The sequence below is a fragment of the Hyperolius riggenbachi genome, chromosome 6, assembly GCF_040937935.1.
Source record: "Hyperolius riggenbachi isolate aHypRig1 chromosome 6, aHypRig1.pri, whole genome shotgun sequence".
Taxonomy (NCBI): domain Eukaryota; kingdom Metazoa; phylum Chordata; class Amphibia; order Anura; family Hyperoliidae; genus Hyperolius; species Hyperolius riggenbachi.
This window is the reverse complement of record NC_090651.1, coordinates 274,388,484-274,414,017: the sequence shown is the minus strand read 5'-3', so window position 1 is coordinate 274,414,017 and position 25,534 is coordinate 274,388,484. Positions and strand designations below refer to the sequence as shown.

The 25,534-nt window shown below is 43.1% G+C and overlaps 1 protein-coding gene across 2 annotated transcripts in view; it reads left to right on the top strand.

Annotated features, from left to right (window-relative positions):
* Window positions 1–24,554, top strand: part of RNF214 (ring finger protein 214) — a 61,353-nt gene extending 36,799 nt beyond the window's left edge. For both annotated transcript variants that reach the window (XM_068240899.1, XM_068240900.1), the window contains exons 11-15: window positions 6,155–6,453; window positions 10,818–10,968; window positions 21,820–21,909; window positions 21,989–22,066; window positions 24,354–24,554. In XM_068240899.1, coding sequence (XP_068097000.1) covers window positions 6,155–6,453; window positions 10,818–10,968; window positions 21,820–21,909; window positions 21,989–22,066; window positions 24,354–24,419 — 684 coding nt within the window. In that variant the 3' untranslated portion in view covers window positions 24,420–24,554. The remainder of the gene's footprint in view (window positions 1–6,154; window positions 6,454–10,817; window positions 10,969–21,819; window positions 21,910–21,988; window positions 22,067–24,353) is intronic.
* The last annotated feature ends 980 nt before the right edge of the window (window positions 24,555–25,534 follow it).

Sequence of the window (25,534 nt, the reverse complement as noted above, 5' to 3'; positions counted from 1 at the left end):
AGCTGTAACTCTGATTGGAACTGGGACAGACACGTGTTTCTCACACTCTTTCTCTGAATCGGTGCCTGTTTCCCCGATTTATCTTCTAAAGAATGCATTACGTCATTCCAATCCCCTCCCATTACCAGGCTTTCAATCGGCTCCTTTGCAATTCTCCATTTTAGGTCTAGTAGAAATTGGCCTGTATTTGTATTAGGACCATAAACATTATAGATTGTAAATGAGTCCCCTGGTAGATGGAGTCAGATTCACAGTACTCTTCCAGCAGTATCAGACCAGAGTAACTCTGATTTAGCCCTCAATGTTTTGCTGACCAATGTAATTACCCCTGCTTTTCGATCCATAGCCGGTGATTCGTAACTCTATGAGACCCAGCCCTTATGCAGAAACTTTGCTTCTCCTGCTTTAAGATGTGTCTCTTGAAGCAGGGCCACATCCGCCCGCAACTTTTTTAGATGGCGTAGGACCTGCGCTCTCTTTATCGGAGACTGCAGGCCCTTTACGTTCCATGTAATAATTTTAATGGTCATTCAGATTTTGACGGTATATAAGTCGTTGCGAATCTCTCTATACTGGTCAGCATAACATTTCGGTTACCCAACTTTTGGCACTTTATCATACAAAACACCAAGCTCACACTGTGCACATATACTTCAAAGGCATTACATAGCAACCCACAGCAAGGAGTGACCCCCAAAAGCCTTACCCCCCACCCCCCCCTCATTCCTCCCAAAAGTACTAGTAGGAGCCAAACTGCTATTCCTACCATGCGGCCTGAACTTGATCCCTCACAAAACCCTCTATCAGACTCCACTTCTTCCCTGCAATGTTCATCAGGCCAGGAGTCCCCCATGCAGCCATTTGCTCCTACGTTCCTTGACTGCCATCAAAGTTCTGATGTGCTATAGTAACTACGCAGCCTGCTTATTTTGCAGTATATGTCACTCAATCACAGTAAGAAGCACCCAAACTTACGGTTCTGCCACTTAACTTTCATTTTCATCATCTTCTGGTGTAGGATACTGAGAGGGAGAAGGTGATCGTGGAAAACTACGTAAAGCCTCCAGAGACACAATGCGTTTCTCCGCTTCTCCCAGTCTTCCAGCATGTCCTTGTAGCTGGCGGGACACGTGGCCTAGGGACTTCTTCACTGCCCCTTCTACTATTGCCTGGAGATCCGGGGAAATAAGCATTGCTACTTCTTTGGCTATCGCCCTGTAGTCCTTGCTGTGAAGTGCCCTCTGGGAGCCCTCGTCTTCAACGCTGTCTGTGTCCCATGTTCTAGTAGGGGAGTGCCACTCTGGGCTTTCTTGCATATGCTCCGGCGCCATCTTGGGAGCCCGCTTATCTTTCCGGCTTCTTTGCCGCATGTTTTTTTTGGACGATCTAGTGAGGTACTTCTCCATGGGCGCTTCCTATGCTGCTGGGGCTTGTGATCCACCAGGGGATTGCCTCCCGGTGTTTGTACGGCTGCTTGCTGCTTTGGTAGACGGGGCCTGAATGGAGAATCTTTTAGTTCCCTCCGAGCCGGAAGTCGAATCAAATATCTTCACCATAAATTGTGACAGGAACATAATCTAAGTTTTGTGATAAGCGGTAAGAATAGCCAAACAAAATTTGTGTTTTTTATCTACAGTAGCACTTTTTATTTTCAAACTGGAATTGGTAAAACTGAGAGTCGTAGTCTTTGACTGAGCAGAACGTCGAATATGAGTGGGAAGGAAGTGGCAGTTCTTCCTCCCCTCTGCGCGTCCATAATTCCGCCCCCTCCACCTACCGCTTTAATTCTGCTTTATGTTACACAGCACACAGGGATATCCTTCCGACCTCAATTAACACAAGCCCGCACACACAGCACAGCTACCCTGTGCACTGTGTGCAGTGAAACATATACAGACCTATAGCCAGGAGTGGAGGGGCGGAGTTAAGGGCGCGCAGAGAGGAGGAAGAACGGTCACTTCCTCACCGCTCATAATTGTTGCCAGAACAGGGCCACAGGGGGCACTGGAGGGGGGAAGATTGGGCTGTGTGCTGTAACAAAGTCACAGCACCAGTAATAAAACAATTTTAAAAGTATTTAAGACCAGGTCAGGGGTACTTTAACTTACCTGGGGCTTCTACCGGACCCCTGCAGACATCCTGTGCAGACGTCAATCCAAAGCAGTTACACATTTATTGCTTAAGTCAGCATACGCATGACAATTGTTTCGGGGCCCAGGGGTCCCAAAGGGGACACTTTTCTGAAGAAGGGGACCCCTTGGCCCCAAAACAATTGTCATGCGTGTGCTGACTTAAGCAATAAACGTGTAACTGCTTTGGATTGAAGGTGTGCGAACCAGACTTAGTTTGATACTATTATCTTCGGGGTTATTTGGTCCAACACCCAGGTTCAGCACCCGATATACACCAAAGGTGTGCCACTCCAGAACTGTATGTGCAATGTGAATACTAGTCTGTGCAAGCACGGGCCTGTGCTCATCACCGGTCGCAGGAAGTGGTGTAGGCACCAGGGTAAAATGATACATAAATACCTTGCATGCTTGTGTGCAAACTGGTGTCCACTGCCTTTACCATTAAAGTGGACCTAAACTCAAAAATTCCCTTCTCTTCTAAAAAAAACGGGGAAAAAAAACAGCATAATAAAGTTTAAAGAAAAATATTTCTTTGTTACGAAAAAAAATGCACTGACTCCTAATGAATTTAAACTGTAATTAAAATAGAGAATATGATAAAATGTTCTATTTCTCAGATAATAGTCATCATAAATAATTTACATATACAGTAATAGCTGTGCTTAGTCCACAAAAATGAAATAAACCAATCAAAAAAATTGTTACTTGTGCTGCTTCAATAAAGCAGTCCCTGTATTTTTAAAGATAACCCGAGGTGGGTTTGAAGAATATTATCTGCATACAGAGGATGGATCTGCCTGTACATCCCAGCCTATGTTGCTATCCCAAACCCCCCTAAGGTCCCCCTGCACTCTGCAATCCCTCATAAATCACAGCCACGCTGCTGACAAACAGCTTGTCAGAGCTGGCTGTGTTTATCTCTATAGTGTCAGTCTGCTGCTCTCCCCGCCTCCTGCAGAACTCCAGTCCCCGCCTGCATCCCTTCCCTCCCTGCTGATTGGAGGGAAGGGACAGGGGCAGGGACCGGAGCTATGCAGGAGGCGGGGGAGCAGCTGAGACTAACACTACAGATGTAAACACAGCCTCACAGCACGGCTGTGATTTATGAGGGATTGCAGAGTGCAGGGGGACCTTAGTGGGGTTTGAGATAGCAACAGAGGCTGGGCTGTATAGGCAGATCCAGCCTCTGTATGCAGATAACATTCTTTAAACACACCTCGGGTTCTCTTTAAGGTCAGATATACATAACTGATTGTGACTGTACAGTATATATATATATATGATGTGTACACAGGAGTCTCCTATATATACTAAATAACACCTATGCTGTAAGAATAAAGCCTGATGTGTAGCTGTGTCACTAATAGAGATGGTCAATGAGATGGAAATAATTCTGCGCTGATGCTGGTTTATGCAAATGTATGCATTCCCTTTGCTCATTAAATCAAATAATTTCATATGTTGTTAAAATTTTATTTGGCGACTACGGATTAAAGGGTACCTGAGAAGGATGAAAATAAAAGTTTTATACATACCTGGAGCTTCCTCCAGCCCCTTCAGGTCAATCAGTCCCTCGCTGTCCTCCTCCTCCACCTGGATCTTCTGCTATGAGTCCCGGTAATTCAGCCAGTCAGCGCAGTCCGGCCGCGTGCCGCTCCCACAGCCAGGAGTATTCTGCACCTGCGCTAAAGTGCTGCGCAGTTGTAGTACGCTCCCAGCTGTGGAGTGTGTGTATGCGCACTACGCCCGACTGGTTTAAGTACCTGGACCCATAGCAGAAGATCCAGGTGGTGGAGGAGGACAGCGAGGGACTGATTAGCCTGAAGGGGGCTGGAGGAAGCCCTAGGTATGTATAAAACTTTAATTTCATTTGTCTCAGGTTTGCTTTGTTACACAGTAGTACTATACTCTACATATGCACTCCCCACAGAGCTGCAGGGAATCCAATGAGAATGTTGTGCACATTGAACACAGAGGTGTTGTCGATCACCCATAAACCTGGTTCAGATTGTATATGAAGAATGTGTAATAGAGGAAGAAGCCCCTCATTCTCCTGCAGAGTACCTGCACATCGCTCTTACATGTACCCACTTACATGTACCCACAGTTACATTGCCTAAGGCCTGATCCATGTTCAGATAGTGCATGAAGAATGTGTAATAGAGGAAAAACCCCTCATTCTCTTGCAGAGTACCTGCACATCGCTCTTACATGTACCCACAGTTACATTGCCTAGGGCCTGATAGATTTGTTCCTGTCTGTACCTTCTACAAGTACTCTTACCAAGGACTAGTTTTAGTCTATGACTAAAAGTATTAGAGGCAGAAGATCCGCCGAATATCCAGGTAACTGGTACTGTTTAAAGGGGAATAAATATGGCAGCCTCCATATCCCTCTCACTTAAAGAGAAACTCCGACCAAGAATTGAACTTTATCCCAATCAGTAGCTGATACCCCCTTTTACATGAGAAATCTCATGTAAAAGGGGGTATCAGCACCTCTAATACTTTTAGTACTACTGTGTAACTTTTCACAAACAGACCATCAGGGGGCGCTGTATGGCTGATATTGTGGTGAAACCCCTCCCACAAGAAACTCTGAGGACCGTGGTACTCCTGGAAGTTTCCTGTCTGTGAACCTTGTTGCATTGTGGGAAATGGCTGTTTACTCCTGTTCCCAACTGCAGCAGCTATATCACCTGCCAACAGTAAAAATGTCACCATGTAATGTCAGAATGTAAATCAGGGAGTTAAAAGATTTTACAATGGGCAAACGCTGACTAAATCATTTATACATAATTATTGTAAAAATGAAGCACTTTTTTATTACATTATTTTCACTGGAGTTCCTCTTTAAGTTGTCTTTTTAAAATTCCTAAGCATTGGCAGTTTAGAGATGCATTTCATGTTACATACTTTCAATCCACAAGATTGTAATATGCAAATTAGAGGAGTCGGAGTCGAGGAGTCTAAATCAGTGGCATCCTAACCTGAGAAGTCTGAGTCGGTGGATTTTTGTACCGACTCCACAGCCCTGGTGTTTACATATTAGCACAGAACACCTTGGCACAGTTCAGTCACAGCTAACAGCCCTGATTTACACATGTAATTAAACAGGCTCATCTCTCTAAAGTCACACGGAGTGTGTTTCTCAGCAACTATATGTTTTTTCCTTGTCTGCTGTGCAATGTTTAGGTCCGCTTTTAATGAGACCTCATTGAGTTATGTGTAATTGAGATTAACTATTGTTACTATGACAGCAAAAGCCCAGTTAGTGCCAGTTTACTACTGGGGGAATTACGCTCTGGTAACTTTGAAAATTAAATAACCGTGCCGAAAAAAGTGATTATTGGGCATAGTTGTCTTGATAGCAGTGGACAGCCGCAATGAATGTAATGCTGGGAACACACGTTATGTTTTTTAACTCGATTTTCTGTGCGATCAATGGTACGAATTGAATGGGCAGAATCGAGTGTGTTCTCAATCGAAATAGTAATGGACATGTTGAAAATAAACGGTCAAAATGGCTACGTTCTTATCGTGTGTTGGTGCAATTGATGAAGCGGCTCGATTATATGTACTATATAGAGGCGTTCAGGGGACCGTATCAGAGTGCAGTATCATCAATAGTAGGCGTAATTAGTCAAGATCATAGTAAAAATGGAACAGAAAACGTACACGTGTGTAGCAGGTGGACGATAAACTTACTGTAGAGTTTTGGTTAAGATTTGATTTGTATTATCGATCGCACAGGAAATCGTGTGAAAAAACGTAACGTGTGTTCCCTGCATTAGTTTCCTGCCGGGCAAAATTCATCTCTAGTTACTACAAATAAACAGGCTCCATACAGTAAGTTATCTCTAATTTAGGATAGGGTATGGCTTCTGTGGTAACAAGGGAAGGTCTCAGTTACTTTCAGCCTGATCATCATTTTTCATAAATGCTGTAGGAAAATTATGTTTGCGTTATATGATCAATGTTGTTTGTGGATATTAAGTTTATTTTCTGTATTTCTGCCTCCAGCCCACTCTCATGCTGCAAAGAATTGCCTTAGGACCTCTTCAAGGCGGATCCTTAGCATCATGTGTTCAGCCCAGAGATTCTGTACCGCAACAGCTGATGAATTCCACATCTTTCCCTCATCAGCGTCCGCCTCCTGCTGCTCTTCTTCCAGGAAACCTCGCCAGCACCGGACAAGCAGTTTCAAGACTACCCAGTGCTGCCCAGCCTCAGGCTCTGCCCAGTGCGCCAGCGCCGCCAAATACAGACAAGCTAAACAAAATACTGGAGAAACTGCAAGCCAGATTCCCACAATGCAACAAGTGAGTCATTGCTGTGCTGCTGAAAGAGAACCTGAAGTGAGAGGGATATGGAGGCTGCCATATTTACAGTATTTCCTTAGCAACAATACCAGTTGCCTGGCAGTCCTGCTGATCCTCTGCCTATGATACTTTTAGCCATAGACCCAGAACGAGCATGCAGATCAAATGTTTCCGACAAAAATCAGACTGGATTAGATGCATGCTTGTGTCAGGTGTGTGATTCAGACACTACTGCAGCCAAAGAGATCAGCAGGACTACCAGGCAACTGGTATTGTTTAAAAGGAAATAAATATGGTAGCCTCCATATCCTTCTTGCATCCGGTTCTCTTGAAGCCTATCTAGACTTGAGTTTAACAGACTTGGGAACCCTCCTGCTATATTCCCAAATGAGCGCCATGCATGCCAAGATTGTAAAATATTGCCCAGCGTATAGCACATTACTTTGTACACACTTAGGATAGAAATAAAATAGTTGTGCTTTACAATATAATGGCACTAAACTATCCATTGACTGCACACTCACAAAGTCATTTGATAGCAGGAGGTTATCCCTCATTGTCCCCAGTCAGTAGTTGTGCACCGTACAGTCCATAAACAGAAAATGTGCCTGAAACACTTCATGAGGTAAACTGACTGCAGATGTGCACACACACTATCCCACACAGGGTACAGCAACTGTAAACCTAACATAGCTTCTGGGCCTTATGCTGGATACACACGGTTCGTTCCCACGCTCGATTCCCGTCGTTGCGCCGCTCGATTCCCGTCAATTCGTTTATTTCCAACATGTCCGATTCGCGGTTCGATGGATCGTTAGGTCGATTTGCCATACTTTACATGCCAATCGACCTAAACATCATCAAAATGTGCTCGGAAATGTTCGGGAATAATCCATTAGTCGGGAACCGAGCGGCGCATTCGATGCGGGAACGAACCGTGTGTATTTAGCATTAGATGGGAGGTATTCAAGCATATCTGAAGTGAGAGAGATATCAGTTGCTTGGCAGTCTGAATCACACACCTGAGATAAGCATGCAGGTCATCTAGTCTGATTTCAGTCAGAGCACCTGATCTGCATGCTTGTTCATGGCCTATGGCCAAAAGCATTAGAGGCAGATGATCAGCAGGACACGTAATTTGTATTGTTTAAAAGGAAATAAATATGTCAAGTCTCAATATCCCTCTTAGTTCAAATATCCTTTAAGGCGTTTCTACCAGTGGTTAGTCTAAATGCATCCCACAAGCCCCACCAACTAGAGACAGACAGCAGAATATACAATCTAATTCTTAATGCACACCTGAAGTTAGAGGGATATGAAGGCTGACATATTTTCCTTAAAGCAATGCAAATTGCCTGGCTGCCCTGCTGATACGCTGCCTCTGATTTTTTTTTTTTTTTTTTTTAGCTATACCCTGAACAAGGATTTACAGATCGGGTGTTTCTGACTGAAGTCTGACTTGATTAGCCGCATGCTTGTTTCAGGTGTGCGATCCAGACACTACTGGAGCCAGGAAGATCAGCAGGACTGCCAGGCAACTGGTATTGTTTAAAACACACAAATTTGGCAGCCTCCATATGCCTCTCATTTCAAGTGTATTTTCATGTATTCCTGTCACAAACCTAGACAATTCAAAGTCATCATGTGATAAAGAAATACATAAGCTAATTCTAATCAATAAACATAGCACATTTGCACCCTTGTTTCTAATTACAAATATGTACCTGTAAATTGTTGGTGTCTTTAATATTTGATATGGTTCCCTCTATTCTTTGTAAAATTGAGACTTAGGCCTGGTGCACACCAAAAACCGCTAGCAGATCCGCAAAATGCTAGCAGATTTTGAAACGCTTTTCCTTATTTTTCTATGGCGCTTTGCTAGCGTTTTGCGGATTGCTGCAGCGGATTTCAGTATAGTACATTTCATATATTGTTACAGTAAAGCTGTTACTGAACAGCTTCTGTAACAAAAACGCCGGCAAAACCGCTCTGAACAGGCGTTTTTCAGAGCGGTTTGCGTTTTTCCTATACTTAACATTGAGGCAGAAACTCATCCGAAATCCAAAAAATGCCTCACCCCGGCATTTTTCGTTTCTGCAAAACGCCTCCCGCTCTGGTGTGCACCACCCCATTGAGATACATTGACCAAGCGAATCCGCAGCCGCAAGCGGCTGCAGAAACGCTGAAAAAGACGCTCGGTGTGCACCAGCCCTCAGCCACTTCTCTACCACAGTTTTTTTTGGTACTTATCCGTTAGCCGGGCGCATCCGCCAGGTGGCGCTGTTGATCTTAATACCAATCATAATTACTTCACGTCAACCTGTGAATGTAAACGCCGGATGCGCCCAGCTTAAACAGATCAAGCCGCCGGCTTGCTTCGTGTCTCGCTCTTCTCCCCCTCTTGCCCTCTCTCCTATAGAACACTGGGGAGGGGACATGCGTGTCCCCCCAGAGTCGTTCGTTGCAATGCCGCGACGAACGACTCTGGGGGGACACGCATGTCCCCTTCCCAAGGCTCATACGAGAGAGGGCAAGAGGGGGAGGAGAGCGAGACACTCACGAAGCAAGCCGGCGGCTTGATCTGTTTAAGCCGGGCGCATCCGGCGTTTACATTCACAGGTTGACGTGAAGTAATTATGATTGGAATTAACATCAACAGCGCCACCTGCCGGATGCGCCCGGCTAACGGATAAGTACCGTTTTTTTTTCCTTCAAAAGCTCTTCCCATTCATTCGTTAATAACTTTATTGCTAATTATCACACTGAAATGATCTGTATATTATTTTTTGCATTACAAACTAGGCTTTCTTTGTGCAGTACTTCATGCTAAGAAGTATATTTATTTTATATGCATTTGACAGGGAAGAAGAAAAACACAATTTCTCGGCTTTCAGCCATTGTAGTTTAAAAATAAAATGTGCTATTGTAGATAAAACAGACACATTTTATTTGCCCATTTGTCCCGGTCATTAAAATGTTTAAATTGTGTCCCTAGTACAATGTATGGCGATAAAATTTTATTTTTGGTTATGGGTGGAGTTTAAAAAAAAAATAATGAAAATGTATTTAATTTTTTCTATGGTAAATGTATAATGGTGTATTTGGAAGTCGTTTTACTTTTTGGCCACAGGATGGTGCTATACTAACTCTGTTTTTTTAAAATAGAAAACAGAACCAAGTGTTTACATGTGTTTATAAACAGGGATGTAGAAAAACATAGCAGAAGTTGCTAAGTGGTTAAGTCTCATGCACACGCTAGAGGGTTCTCACCTGAAGCTGCAAGTTAGGCATGAGAGATCTGGAGTGCCAGATTGTCTCAGCCGAGCTCATTTTTCCCCTTCTTACCCCTCCCACTGGAAACTGCTCAGTCATGTGCTGCAAGGGATGAAGTCCTGATTCCTGCAGGCGATATTCCACATACATGTGTACGCTTCTATAATGTGTACCCTGTTCTATAGCTGGTACTGTTAGTTTTCATACACATAAGAGTGAATGTTTGTAGCTACTAAGGATAATCAATGAGATGCAAATCTTTCCAAGTGTATGCAAATTTATGCAACTATAAGCAGTTTAAAAATGGACCAATCACGTTTAAAGCTGGGTTTAAATTGACTGGACCATGTTCAAACTGCAAATATTTGCATAAACTTGCAAATATTTGCATCTTATTGATCATCCCTAGTAGCTACCTACTCTAGCATCAAACTCATCATCAAAGTAAGTTTTCAATGAGCCAATGAAACTTGTAAGTGGGAGGAGCCACCACTTGTTACTGACATGCACATGTGAGCTGGGGTGTTTCTTGGAAAGGGCTATCGCCATTACAACCAATGTAGCCAAATAGGTTTTACAGTTACAGACATTCATCATGTATCTGCAGATTACGCTTTATACATGGAACAACTGCATGAAAAAATAGAATCATCTACATATTTTGTATCTAGTTTTGTTGTCAGGTCATTGAGTTATTGCATGCTACACATCATAATAATTGCGACATGGTTATTTGGTGTACGCTTTGCTAAGGAGCTTTCTGAGCGCTTCGTGATTTGAAAAGCTCTTGCTAATGTAATGCTATGGGTGCGATCCCACTTGAGCAATGTGATTTTGTAAAAATCGCCCATAGCTTTTCAAATCACTAGTACTTAGAAAAGGCTGTTATTGGGTTTGAACCCTTATTCTCTTTGCTGTAACAGCTGTCTGGTTGATTATGTAGAATAGAAATAGATCAGATGTGGCATTCCTGTATTGTGCAGTATTATAAACAGTGCAGATATAACAGCTGTGCTGCTCAACAGGTGAAATGAACCTTGACACCGAAGCATCTGATGTGTATTTTTTTTTCTTTCTTTGTGTGTTTTTAGAGAGCAGTTGACTGGTATCCTGCATCAGATTAAGGGGAAACGTGGAACACTTTCTGGCCTGACAGTGGACGAGTTATGTCATCTGGTAGCCACACAGCTGCAAGAACAGTTCTTAAAAGAACCTCCTAATGCAGCTTTAAAACTGACACAGGTGAGCTTTATGTGAGACTGGAAATTCTGCACATTTTTACTCGGCTTACTGAACACTTTATTAGGAACACTTGTACTGTAGCAGGTAAATTTGGCGCTCGCTGGCTGCCGTGCAGTGCCGGATATGGAGCCACGTACGTGTTGCGCCAGTGTTGCGCCAATTCAGGTGACGGCAATAGCCGGACCTGGAATTGTGCATCTGAGGGTGAAACTGGATAATCAGTAGAGGAATGTATTTCACATAATCACCCGAGATTAGCTTGGGTGGAGAGAGCCGTCCCTCAGCTCTCCCTGCACCCAAATCGCTAGCAACAAGTGTTGCTCACAAATTTCTGCCAAAGTCATTTTCGCATCGAAAATGGCATTTTCGATTTGGAGACATTTTTTGCAAAAATACATTATATTTTTCCCAACACATTGTATTTTTTGCAGATGTATACACCTTGTTAGTGAGGGAGACTCCAGCAGAATGGCCAGACTGGTTTGAGATAACAGAAAGGCTGTAGTAGCTTGAATTGTGTGAAGCCTGGAACCCACTAGCAGCACTTTGCATTTTTATGCAGATCAGCAAAGTGCTAAGGCAGTGGAACCCTACGAGGGTGGTTCCACTGCAGCAATTGGGCTGCAGCATTTTTGGAGCAACCCCATTGAAGGGATGCATGGTCAAATCTCCATCGCTCCCGGGGTTGCTGTAAAATATTTTGGAAATTGCCAGAAATGTGATTCGTCGCAATGTGCCACCAGGGGTTCTGAGGCCTAATGCTGGGCATACACGGGTCGTTTTTTTGTTATCAATCGAGCCGCTGATGGCTCGATTGATAATATCCGACGTGTCCGATGACCCGGCGGATCGATTCCGCGCTCGATCCCCGCGGGCGGACAATAGCAGAAAACTAGTGGAAGATAAGGAAGCACCCACAGGGATGAGCGGGAATCGATCCAGGCGCGCGAGGGGATGCAGCGGGAGTCGATCCGGCGGCTAATCGAGCCGCAAAAACGGTACGTGTATGCCCAGCATCAGACCAGCATCCCAAAGGAATATGTCCAATGTCTTGAGGGTTTTATGATGGGAAGATCTGAGGCTGTTTTAAAGAACAAGTGACACCCATGCTATCCTAAAAATAAAAAAACATATATAAGTAGATAAATACTACTTCTACTTACATAACAGATGTATTGTGCTATCCACATAATGATTCCTGTGAATTTTATAAAGGAAAAGCAGAAAATCCTATTCTAGGCAGTGGCCATCTTGCCAAGCTAATGCTGACATCATATCCTCCTTGACTCTTGTTTTCCCCCCTCCCTTCTCTTGCTCATTGTGTATTCATTAGCTGCCCTCCCCCCAGAGTCTTCAGACACTCCCCCTGAGGTGTATACTAACAACTGCACTGTCTTTTTTTTTATTTACACATCCAATCACTGAGTCACCTCAGCCTTGCTTGTAAACACAAGTAATCAGCTAGGCAGCGAAATAAGTGGAAGATGAGAAATATATTATAGATAAAAAGAACTCCCAGCATTCAACTGTTTGGCACTGTTTGGCACTAGGGCCAGTGCTCCTAAAGTATGTGATAACTCCAAACCATAACAGCAGAAAAAGTTTTGCAAGTTTTGGATGCAGGATTAGCATCTTTATCACTTAATACACTCAGACCAGTTGCTGTTGAAATTTGATTTTTATGGTGACAATACCGCTTTAAGGGTATAAGGAGGTCATACCCAATATTAAGCTAATTTTCCTGATAAAGTGTTCAGTTTGTGCGTTTCTGTGAGAGTGATGAATGAAGGCAATGTTTCTTGCAAGTGCTTCAGTCACACAACACCCTTAAAAAATGCAGTGTAATTTTTGGGGCCTGTTTCCACTACACGCAGATTGGATGCAGAAACTGACTCCAATGAATACCTATGGGAAAATCTGCATCAGAAAAATCGTGTTTAGTGTTAACAGGCCCATAGACATTAATTGGAGCCAGTTTTTCTGCATCCATTCTGCATCCAATCTGCGTGTAGTGGTAGGTGAACAGAGGCGCCAGAAGGATAAAAGTACATAAAATTTTTAAAAAATTGCTGGGAGGAAGTACTGGACTCGCCTCCGTTAAAGCAGACACCAAGGACTGTAAATATATAGATATACACATTTATTGAAAATACCCCAAAGATGCAACGCGTTTTGCGGGCACAGCCCACTTCCTCAGGCAATAAGCAGGGGATAAACAACAGCAATTCAGTTGTAGCAAGCAGAGCACCTCTGTGAGAGTGACAGAGGTGCTCTGCTTGCTACAACTGAATTGCTGTTGTTTATCCCCCAGGTGGAGGGGTGATCTACCCCCTTTCTTCCTATCTACAGAGAGCGACTTCTTAATCCTGAGTGAGGACAGGTCTAATCTTCTCACCTGCCTAATGAGTGGTTACCTAGGTGGTAACCCGTGTTTGTGAGTATTACCATCTCACTGTTTCATTTATCCAATCAATTTTGACATACTACACCATATTGGGCTCTCGATTTCTCTTCAACTTTAATCTGCGTGTAGTGGAAACAGGCCCTACGATTATTGGCCACAATTCACTAATATCACTCCAGTCCTTAAAGAGACTCTGAAGTCTCATAAAATTCACGTTTTTATTTTAAAAATGTGTTTAACATCATAGCCCTACCTAAAACGCTGCATCCCAGCGGCTGTAATCTAACTAAATCCCCCCAAACTCCCCCCTCCCTCTCCCCCGCAAAATCCACAACTTTCTTGGTCGTGGATTTTGCTACTGGAGGAGGCAGAGCTTTCAGCCGCAGCTCTGCCTCCTTACACGTCAATCAGCAGCGTATCTCTGAGGGGCGGGCGGAGGAGGTGATCCGGCGCTGATAGACGCGTGGAGAGGCAGAGCTGCGGCTCATAGCTCTGCCTCTCACGGAAGTGCTGCCCGGTTTGCCCCCCGGGGAGTTTGGGTGGATTTAGCTAGATTACAGCTGCGGGGATGCAGCGTTTTAGGTAGGGCTATGATGTTAACACATTTTTCAAATAAAAACTTGAATTTGATGAGATTTCAGTCTCTCTTTAAGTTACCACCTTTGTACTCATTCACACATGCAGTAGGGAGGTGAGGAGCACATGCAGGCAGGATGTAGCTCCACCCTGTGTGGCCTGTGTGTGTACGTGTGTGTGTGTGTGCTCCCCTAACAGGTGGGAGGCACATACGCAAACTGTTGTTATTCCTACACCGTTCACCTGATATACATGTAAATACCCTCAAATAAAGCTGACAGTCTGCAGTAGCACATCATGTTTGTTTCATGTCAAATCCATAGTGGTTGTGTATAGAGGCAAAAATGTTAGAATTGTGTCGATGTCCCAATATTTATGGACGTGTGTGTGTGTGTGTGTGTGTGTGTGTGTAAATATATATACACACACACACACACTATATATATATATATATATATATATATATATATATATATATATATATATATATATATATATATATATATATATATATATATATATATATATCTCTATATATATATATCTATCTATATATATATATATATATATACAGGATCTTCTCAAAAAATTAGCATATTGTGATAGAGTTCATTATTTTCTGTAATGTACTGATACACATTAGACTTTCATATATTTTAGATTAAAATACACACAACTGAAGTAGTTCAAGCCTTTTATTGTTTTAATATTGATGATTTTGGCATACAGCTCATAAAAACCCACAATATCCCACAGATTCTCTATGGGGTTCAGGTCAGGAGAGTTGGCAGGCCAATTGAGCAGAGTAATACCATGGGCAGTAAACCATTTACCAGTGGTTTTGGCACTGTGAGCAGGTGCCAGGTCGTGCTGAAAAATGAAATCTTCATCTCCATAAAGCTTTTCAGCAGATGAAAGCATGAACCCACTTTTGAACCAGAAACAGCGGCAGAAGCGCCTGACCTGGGCTACAGAGAAGCAGCACTGGACTGTTGCTCAGTGGTCCAAAGTACTTTTTTTTTCGGATGAAAGCAACTTTTGCATGTCATTCGTAAATCAAGGTGCCAGAGTCTGGAGGAAGACTAGGGAGAGGGAAATGCTAAAATGCCTAAAGTCCAGTGTCAAATACCTACAGTCAGTGATGGTCTGGGGTGCCATGTCAGCTGCTGGTGTTGGTCCACTGTGTTTTATCAAGGGAAAGGTCAATGCAGCTAGCTATCAGGAGATTTTGGAGCACTTCATGCTTCCATCTGCTGAAAAGCTTTATGGAGATGAAGATTTCATTTTTCAGCACGACCTGGCACCTGCTCACAGTGCCACAACAACTGGTAAATGGTTTACTGACCATGGTATTACTGTGCTCAATTGGCCTGCCAACTCTCCTGACCTGAACCCCATAGAGAATCTGTGGGATATTGTGAAGAGAAAGTTGAGAGACGCAAGACCCAACACTCTGGATGAGCTTAAGGCCGTTATCGAAGCATCCTGGGCCTCCATAACACCTGAGCAGTGCCACAGGCTGATTGCCTCCATGCCACGCCGCATTGAAGCAGTCATTTCTGCAAAAGGATTCCCGACCAAGTATTGAGTGCATAACTGAACATAATTATTTGAAGGTTGACTTTTTTTGTTTTAAAAACACTTTTCTTTTATTGGTCGGATAAAATATGCTAATTTTTTGAGATAGGAAATTTGGGTTTTCATGAGCTGTATGCCAAAATCATCAATATTAAAACAATAAAAGGCTTGAACTACTTCAGTTGTGTGTATTTGAATCTAAAATATATGAAAGTCTAATGTTTATCAGTACATTACAGAAAATAATGAACTTTATCATAATATGCTAATTGTTTGAGAAGATCCTGTATATATATATATATATATATATATATATATATATATATATATATATATATAACACGACCCCCAGCTTTTCCTGTTAAAATATGGTTTGAGATATACTCGCCGTATAACACTACCCCTCTTCCAATGCACACCAAATAAAAATTTAAAAGGCGTCATACTGGTGCTATGGATGAATAGATACTGGTGCTGTACTGTATGTGGTACCCAGTATATAACAGTATTCAGGTGATTGACTTTACCTTTTTATCAGAGCGGTATGGAAGAATAGATTACACGGTGCCCATAGAACACGCCTCTTTCACCCGTCTGGCCCGCCCTTGTATCCTATTTACCTCCTTCTCCGGCTCTCGCACATGCTCGCCTGTACCGCTTCACTACAGTCCTCAGCAGTGAGATCTGAGAGGCGGTAACAGGATAGGGCGGGCCAGACGGGTGGAAGAGGCGTGTTTTATGGGCACAGCACAATCTTTCTTCCATACCCTGAGCGCCCAGACCTTGCAGTGTGAGCGATGAGCTCCCTCCCCCAGCATATGCGGTGACCGCCGAATCTCCAGCACCTGGTAATTAATCATCAGCGTGTCGTGTATGCGCATCAAGTATCAGCATCGTGTATCACCCGGCGTATAGGGCGACCCGACTTTTTAGAAGATTTTCAAGGGTTAAAAAGTATATGCCAATCTTATATGCCAGAATATACTATATATATATATATATATATATATATATATATATATATATATATATATATATATATATATATATATATGTTATGTTGATCGAAAATATATAATATATATACACACACACACACACACACACACACACACACACACACACACACACACACACTGGGTTGCAAAAGTATTCGGCCCCCTTGAAGTTTTCCACATTTTGTCACATTACTGCCACAAACATGCATCAATTTTATTGGAATTCCACCTGAAAGACCAATACAAAGTGGTGTACATGTGAGAAGTGGATCGAAAATCATACATCATTCCAAACATTTTTTACAAATAAATACCTGCAAAGTGGGGCGTGCGTAATTATTCGGCCCCCTGAGTCAATACTTTGTAGAACCACCTTTTGCTGCAATTACAGCTGTCAGACTTTTAGGGTATGTCTCTACCAGCTTTTCACATCTAGAGACTGAAATCCTTGCCCATTATTCTTTGCAAAACAGCCCCAGCTCAGTCAGATTAGGTGGACAGCGTTTGTGAACAGCAGTTTTCAGATCATGCCACAGATTCTCGATTGGATTTAGATCTGGACTTTGGCTGGGCCATTCTAACACATAGATATGTTTTGTTTTAAACCATTCCATTGTTGCCCTGGCTTTATGTTTAGGGTCATTGTCCTGCTAGAAGGTGAACCTCCGCCCCAGTCTCAAGTCTTTTGCAGTCTCCAAGAGGTTTTCTTCCAAGTTTGCCCTGTATTTGGCTCCATCCATCTTCCCATCAACTCTGACCAGCTTCCCTGTCCCCACTGAAGAGATGCACCGCCCGAGCATGATGCTGCCACCACCATATTTGACAGTGGGGATGGTGTGTTCAGAGTGATGTACAGTGTTAGTTTTCCGCCACACATAGCGTTTTGCATTTTGGCTAAAAAGTTCCATTTTGGTCTCATCTGACCAGAGCACCTTCTTCCAAATGGTTGCTATGTCCCCCACATGGCTTGTGGCAAACTGCAAACGGGACTTCTTATGCTTTCTGTTAACAATGCCTTTCTTCTTGCCACTCTTTCTTAAAGGCCAACTTTGTACAGTGCATGACTAATAGTTGTCCTATGGATAGAGTCTCCCACCTGAGCTGTAGATCTCTGCAGCTCGTCCAGAGTCACCATGGGCCTCTTGACTGCATTTCTGATCAGCGCTCTCCTTGTTCGGCCTGTGAGTTTAGGTGGATGGCCTTGTCTTGGTAGGTTTACAGTTGTGCCATATTCCTTCCATTTTTGAATGATCGCTTGAACAGTGCTCCGTGGGATGTTCAAGGCTTTGTAAATCTTTTTGTAGCCTAAGCCTGCTTTAAATTTCTGAATAACTTTATCCCTGACCTGTCTTGTGTGTTCTTTGGACTTCACGGTGTTGTTGCTCCCAATATTCTCTTAGACAACATCTGAGGCCCTCACAGAGCAACTGTATTTGTACTGACATTAGATTACGCACAGGTGCACTCTATTTAGTCATTAACACTCATCAGGCAATGTCTGTAGGCAACTGACTGCACTCAGATCAAAGGGGGACGAATAATTATGCACACACCACTTTGCAGTTATTTATTTGTAAAAAATGTTTGGAATCATGTATGATTTTCGTTCCACTTCTCATGTGTACACCACTTTGTGTTGGTCTTTCATGTGGAATTCCAATAAAATTGATTCATGTTTGTGGCAGTAATATGACAAAATGTGGAAAACTTCAAGGGGGCCGAATACTTTTGCAACCCACTGTATATCTATATCTCAACATGTCAACCTAAGCCCGTTTAAAAACGGGCTCTAGGTAGTTATACCACACCACCGCCGCCAATCAGTGCGCGCTCGCGCACACGGCCGCCCTGGCCTGTCCTCCCGCCCCAGTGGTTGACTGTACTGCACATGCGCAGTACAAAAAAAACACGGGCGGACAGACGGAAAGTGGATGACGCAGGGACAGTTAGGTTTTATTGTATAGGATATATCTATCTATCTATATATACTGTATATATATATATATATATCTCAATCTATCAATCATCAGGGGCGTAACTTGAAACCACTGGGCCCCCTGCTAAACTTTGGATGGGACAAATCCAAAACCCCCTCCTCCCGACGAGCGCCCGGCGATTCATCTTCCTGGTGGGTCAAGTGACGTTACATGACGGCATGAACGAGACTTCCAGCGTTCGCAATACTTTGCGCAGTGTCATCGGGGATCTTAAACATCTGATCTGCCGTGACGGTCTTTTATCACAGTGCGACGCTAAGCAACGGTTGCATAATCGTGTGCCTGTACCCACGCTGCATAAAATGACTTCTCAAAAAAAATCGCCGGTCATTCGAAAAATCGTTGCGAAAATCACCAAGTGGGTAAACAGCACAGCTTCAGGCTCAGTCCCAGTCCAGACACACAACAACTAGCCTACACACACACACTGTGCACATACAGCACACTGAGACACACTCATACACACACACACAATCCCAGAACCCTGACACACACACACACACACACACACACAATAGACACACACACAGCACCCTGAGACACACACACACACAGCACCCTGAGACACACACACACACACACAGCACCCTGAGACACACACAGCACCCTGAGACACACACAGCACCCTGAGACACACACACACACACAGCACCCTGAGACACACACACACACACACAGCACCCTGAGACACACACACACACACAGCACCCTGAGACACACACACACACACACACACACAGCACCCTGAGACACACACAGCACCCTGAGACACACACACACACACAGCACCCTGAGACACACACACACACACACACACACACACACACACACACACACACACACACACAGCACCCTGAGACACACACACACACACACACACAGCACCCTGAGACACACACACACACACACACACAGCACCCTGAGACACACACACACACAGCACCCTGAGACACACACACACACAGCACTCTGAGACACACACACACACAGCACCCTGAGACACACACACACACAGCACCCTGAGACACACACACACACAGCACCCTGAGACACACACACACACAGCACTCTGAGACACACACACGCACACACAGCACTCTGAGACACACACACACACACACAGCACTCTGAGACACACACACACACACACACACACACACACACACTTTCTTACCACAAGCAGCTGCGGCAGTGTGACATCCTCTCTCATGCCTCCTGGCCTGCATCAAGGTTCTGGTTTTGAAAGGGATTATGTTCCCCTGCGTGTCTCCGGCTGCTTGAGGGGGCGGGGACCAGGGCCGAGTAATCATCCAGGCAGGAGACAGTAAATACATATGCCCACAGGTCCTAGTGCCCGCTGACGCACTCTAAACTAAGCTGCTGCACAAAACAAAAACTTTTTGTCGCATCCGCCCGCTCCATGCATACAGGTGGGCAGTGGGTCCCACAGCTGCGGGCCCCCTCTAAGGCTTCTTTCTCTCCGAGCCCCCCTGCAACCATTGCAGGGGCGGTAGGTCCGCCAGTGTATATCATCCTTTCTTTAACTTTAAAAACAAGGAACACCAAGAGCCCCAATAGTGTAATATGTACTGGTAAATGGTTACTAGATAGAGTAAATATTAATACTCACAAACCAGGGTTACCATTAGGCAACCACTGTAAAGGCAGTTGGGGAGATTTTCCTGACCCCACTCAGGAATAAGAAGTCGCTCTCTGTAGATGAGAAAAAGGGGGTTCAACCCTCCACCCAGGGTGGACTCAATATTATGCAGGAGAACAGAGGCGCCAAGAGAATAAAAGGAAGCTAAATGAGCTTAAAACCAAATTCTTGGTAAATAGAGGAGGTAGTGGTGGACTTACCTCCTCCAAGTAGACACACAACGACTGTAGTAAACACAGTCAATATATTTTATTTATGAACTCCAAATATGCAACGCGTTTCGCAGGTTTGATCCCGCCTCATCAGGCAATAACAACGGAGCAATAGCATATGAGGTCAGTAGAAGAGCCAGGCACTTTAGAATTCTGTCATTATTTTAAGGATTGAAACCTTCACTTTAAAAATCACTCTTTAACTTAAAGACAGAATCCTTATCTTAGTGTTTGCCTGGGATTAATTTCTTAGTGAATATTGCATGCTTTATCACCATGGTGATAACAGTAAAAACAGCACAGAATCATTATTAAAGACAAGAGATTAGTTAAGTGAATTGTGCCATTGTTCATTTATATCTGACTAAAGCTGGATACACACGATGCATTCCCGCACTCGTTTTCCCGCTCGATTCCCATTGACTCGATTATTTCCAACATGTCTGATTGGCGTTTCGATGGATCGTTAGGTCGATTTGGCATACTTTACATGCAAATCTACCTAACGATCCATCGAAATGCAAATCGGACATGTCGGAAATAATCGAGTCGATGAGAATTGAGCCGGAAATCGAGTGCGGGAACACACCGTGTGTATCCAGCATAAGGTTTTGCAACACTGGTTTTATTTCAATTTGTATGATTTTATATAATACTTCATTTTTATATCAGAAGAAAAGTCCTTTAAAGAACAAGCGACCCCCATGCTAACCTAGAAATAAAAAACATATATTTAAGTAGATATACACTACCTCTACTTACATAATAGATGTATAATGCTATCCATGTACTGATTCCTGTGAATTTTATAAAGGAAAAGCAGAAAATCCTATTCTAGGCAGTGGCCATCTTGCCAAGCTAATGCTGACATCATATCCTCCCTGACTCTTGTCCCCCCCCCTTTCTCTTGCTCATTGTGTATTCATTAGCTGCCCTCCTCCCAGAGTCTTCAGACACTCCCACTGAGGTATATACTAACAACTGCAGTCCTTTTTTTTATTTTTTATTTTTATTTACACATCCAATCACTGAGTCACCTCAGCCTTGCTTGTAAACACAAGTAATCAGAGGGTGTCTCTGCTGAGCAGCTAAATAGGGAAATAAATGGAAGAGGAGGAATATATTATAGATAAAAAGAACTCCCAGCATTCAACTCTTTGGCACTGTTTGGCACTAGGGCCAGTGCTCCTAAAGTATGTGATAACTCCAAACCATAACAGCAGAAATTTTTTTTGAAAGTTTTAAATGCAGGATTAGCATCTTTATCACTTAATACACTAAGACTAGTTGCTGTTGAAATTTGATTTTTATGGTGACAACTCCGCTTTAAAGTCTCTATTGTAAAATACATTTTTGAAAGGTAAAATGTAGTCAATGCAGTTTAAAAGCATAGGTGCCATAAAAGGTTTTTTATTTTCTTGTGCAGCCCATTGGACATGGAAGACACCAATATCAGTCCACTCGAATTTCACCATTTTTGCCCTCGGCTAAAGTGTTGCATACTGGAAGACCACAGGTAAGTACCGTGCCATGCACTCTGATACAGATATTTATTTGTTGGATAGAACAATTGAATTTTGTTCCTCTTTTTCCAGCCTTGCCTCATGTGTCAGAAGATTGTGCAGCCTCATGAACTGCAGTCTATGCCATGCTCTCACATTATGCACCAAGATGTAAGTACAGCAGAGGTGAAGGGGAGTTTACTGGACCTGCTTTGAATGAGCACTGCCAGTGTGATAAATGAGGTTTTAGTTATATTAGGGCCACCATCACAGTTTGAGCTTCATATGTTTACTTGTCTTCATATGTTTACTTGTTTGCATGCCTGCTCCTGCATTTTTTAATATTGAGGTTGCCTGTGTGCAGCATAGATTTATCCCGGGTTATGAGCAAACCAGTGAAGCGGACAAAGACCTCAATTAAGAGTACTTCCAGTGGAAAAGACAGAACGAGTTATGTAAGGCTCTGTCCTAGGGTAATCCTGCCAGAATTGGTGGGTCTCAGGGTTATTAACAGACACGTAATTCATTTATGCCAGAAATTCTGCACGCACCCTCGGCAAAGCCACCGTGGTGGTTTTCCTTTCTACTGAAGCTCTGGCCACCCCACCTAGCCGTGGCCTGCCCCCAGCTCGGCAGCCGAATTGGTGGCTGCTGAGCTGGGGGCAGGTTGCAGCAATGCAAGTGGGAGTGGCCAGAGCTTTTGAATACTTAAGAAAAAATTGTCCACAACTGTTTTATCGATGTACGGGGAGGGACTTCACTTGTCTAATGAATTGCACGCCAGTGGGTGAGGTATTAACACTGAAGCCCACCAATCCTGGCAGCGTTAAGCAAGAGCCTTACATAGCAGGCTCAAACTTTTTCAATAGAAGTATGCTTTAAGAACAATTCCTTAAATCAAGGCACAGGGCCATTCAAGTACAAACACAAGTCCGTATATAGGCATACATTTTCATGTAGACCATCTAGATCTGTTTGCCAGCTCAGGCTAGAGAGAGCGCACCTGTCTCAGCCCACACCCCAAAGTATAGGGTGGAGAAATGACCGTGCCTGTTTTAACCCCAACTTTACATTTTTCATATAATAACCTAATTCAGAGGAATTATTTTTCCTCTATTCAAAATGTTTGTAGGACGTCTCATAATTATTACGCTTTTTTTTTGTAGAGTTAAATGTTTTTCTTAATCTAGTGAAGCCCTCATCCTGATTCCTAAATTATCATGGCAAGTGAAAAGGATTCATATATATAGGTATTTGATATTAATGGCCTTAGATCAGTGTTTCTCAAACCTGTCCTCATGACTAACCAAAGGTGGATGTTTTGCAGGCAGCCACACCTATGCACAGGTGGGGTAATTGTTGTCCCAGTTACATGGAATCCACCTAGCTGTGACCCTAATTACCCCACCTGTGCATAGGTGAGGCTGCCTGCAAAACATGCACTGCTGGGGAGTCACGAGGACAGGTTTGAGAAACCCTGCCTTAGACAATCATAAACCTGGTGTGATCTAAATGTATCAAGCAGGTCATCATCTTATTCACCAATCTGAGCTAATTTCTTGGTACCCACATTTATCAGAAAAAGAGGGGAATAAGAGGTGCCTTTGGCGGGGTATTTCCCTAGTTTGGGAATAACAGCAATTAAAGCCTCTGCCATAGATTATGGCAGGCATGCAAGAAATTTGCATTCAAATGCACTAATTTGCATAAAATAAGCATTCAGTTGCACTAATGAAGAATGTTCGCTTCCAAAATGGTTTGCATGCAAAGGCATTCTGCACTAGACCATTTCACCAATGCTGAGGTCCCTCTAACTCCGAAAGGGGTCCTACCTTCTAATTTGTGCCTTGGAAGCTAACTGCGCCTGGAACCCCTCATGTTTTGCACACCTCTGTGTTGTAGTTTCCCATAAAGAAATGTCTCTCTAATTATGCTGTTCAAATCTTGTGGTAAGATTTACATCTAACACATTCCAGCAAATGCTAACAGGTATCTGAGAATTGCATGATCTGACCAGGAGAACAGTCTTGACACACCCTCCAGTCAAATGTAACCATGGTGCAGCCTGTGTATTGGCTTTTGGGCACACAAGGATGTCTAGGCCTTTTTACCTGTCAGTCCTACATGTAGTGGCCTCAAGTGAAGGTCAGGGGGCGTAGGATCAGGTGGTGGATCACAGCCTGGTGTGTCTATAGGATATGGCTCTTTTGACAAGGACTTTAGTCCAGCAAATACATGAAGTTTGGTGGTGGCGACTGCTTGTATATGATGTAGAGTGCTGCTTTCTCATGTCAATTTCTAATTGATGTTTTGTTTACCAAACAATCGTTTAAGCACTCACTGCATAATATTTGTTGTGAAATATGTTCTAGAATCTAGAGCATATTAAAAACAGTTGCCTGAAGTTTTGTTAAAAAAGTAAGATTTCTGTCTCTGATTCTTACTCTTTGCTCTGCAGTGCATTAAAGTCTGGGCTTTAACCAACAAAAACAATTCCTGCCCGTTCTGCCCAAACCAAAGATGATGGAGCCCAATAAGAAGGAAGGTTTGCTGATGGTGCCACACAGGACACCGTACGACAAATGCCTTTGTTTTACAATAGACATGTTTTGAATTAGATTGTTTAAAGGCTTATATGTTATAAACAGTGATTCCAAAATCTTGCCCTTTTTTTCCTTTTGTGTCTAATTTCAAAGGGTCAGCTTATGTTATGTCTGCTAGGACTGTCCTAGTTTGGTTGGAAAAAAAACTGACTATTAACTTAATCTGATCTCTATAAAACATTTGTTACTGCAAATATGATCCAATCTCTTAATTAGAACTTGAACCAAGAGGAATATGGAGGCTGCCATATTTATTTCCTTTTAAACAATACCAGTTGCCTGGCAGCCCTGCTGATCTATTTGGCAGGAGTAGTGTCTGAATAACACACCAGAAACAATCATGCAGCTAATCTTGTCAGATCTGACAATAATGTCAGAAACACCTGATCTGCTGCATGCTTGTTCAGGATCTGTGGCTGAAAGTATTAGAGGCAGAGGATCAGCAGGACAACCAGGCAACATACACTGTTTAAAATCAAATCAATATGTCTGCTGACATCTCTCTCACTTCAGGTTCCCTTTAAATATTTAGTTGTTTAAATTTAAGCTGTGACCTTTTTTGCAAGGTAGTGTAGTAGTCACGGGACAGGAACTACTGGAGGCACAGTCCCAAATTGTACATGGTGTATAGATTTTATTTTTTCCATAAAAGAAGTGTGGCTGGCGAACTAGTCAGTAATCATAGACACAATATAGGCATCATAAATTATCTTACAAATATAAATATGCACATATATTTGACTATGTGCAAAATGTGAGGGAAAACTAAAATGAACCCTTACAGCAGCTGAGGAAGTAGGATTTATGGAAAGCTCTGAAGTCTATGAAAAAGTGTAGTCTGTGAAAGACAGTCATTTTCAATAAGTAGTGTATCCTTATTTGCCTTAAAGGACAACTGAAGCAAGAGTGATGTGGAGGCGGCTATATTTATTTCTGTTTTAAGCAATACCAGTTGCCTAGCTATCCTGCTGACCCTCATCCTCTAATACTTTTAGCCATAGACCCTGAACAAGCATATGCAGAGCAGGTGTTTGTC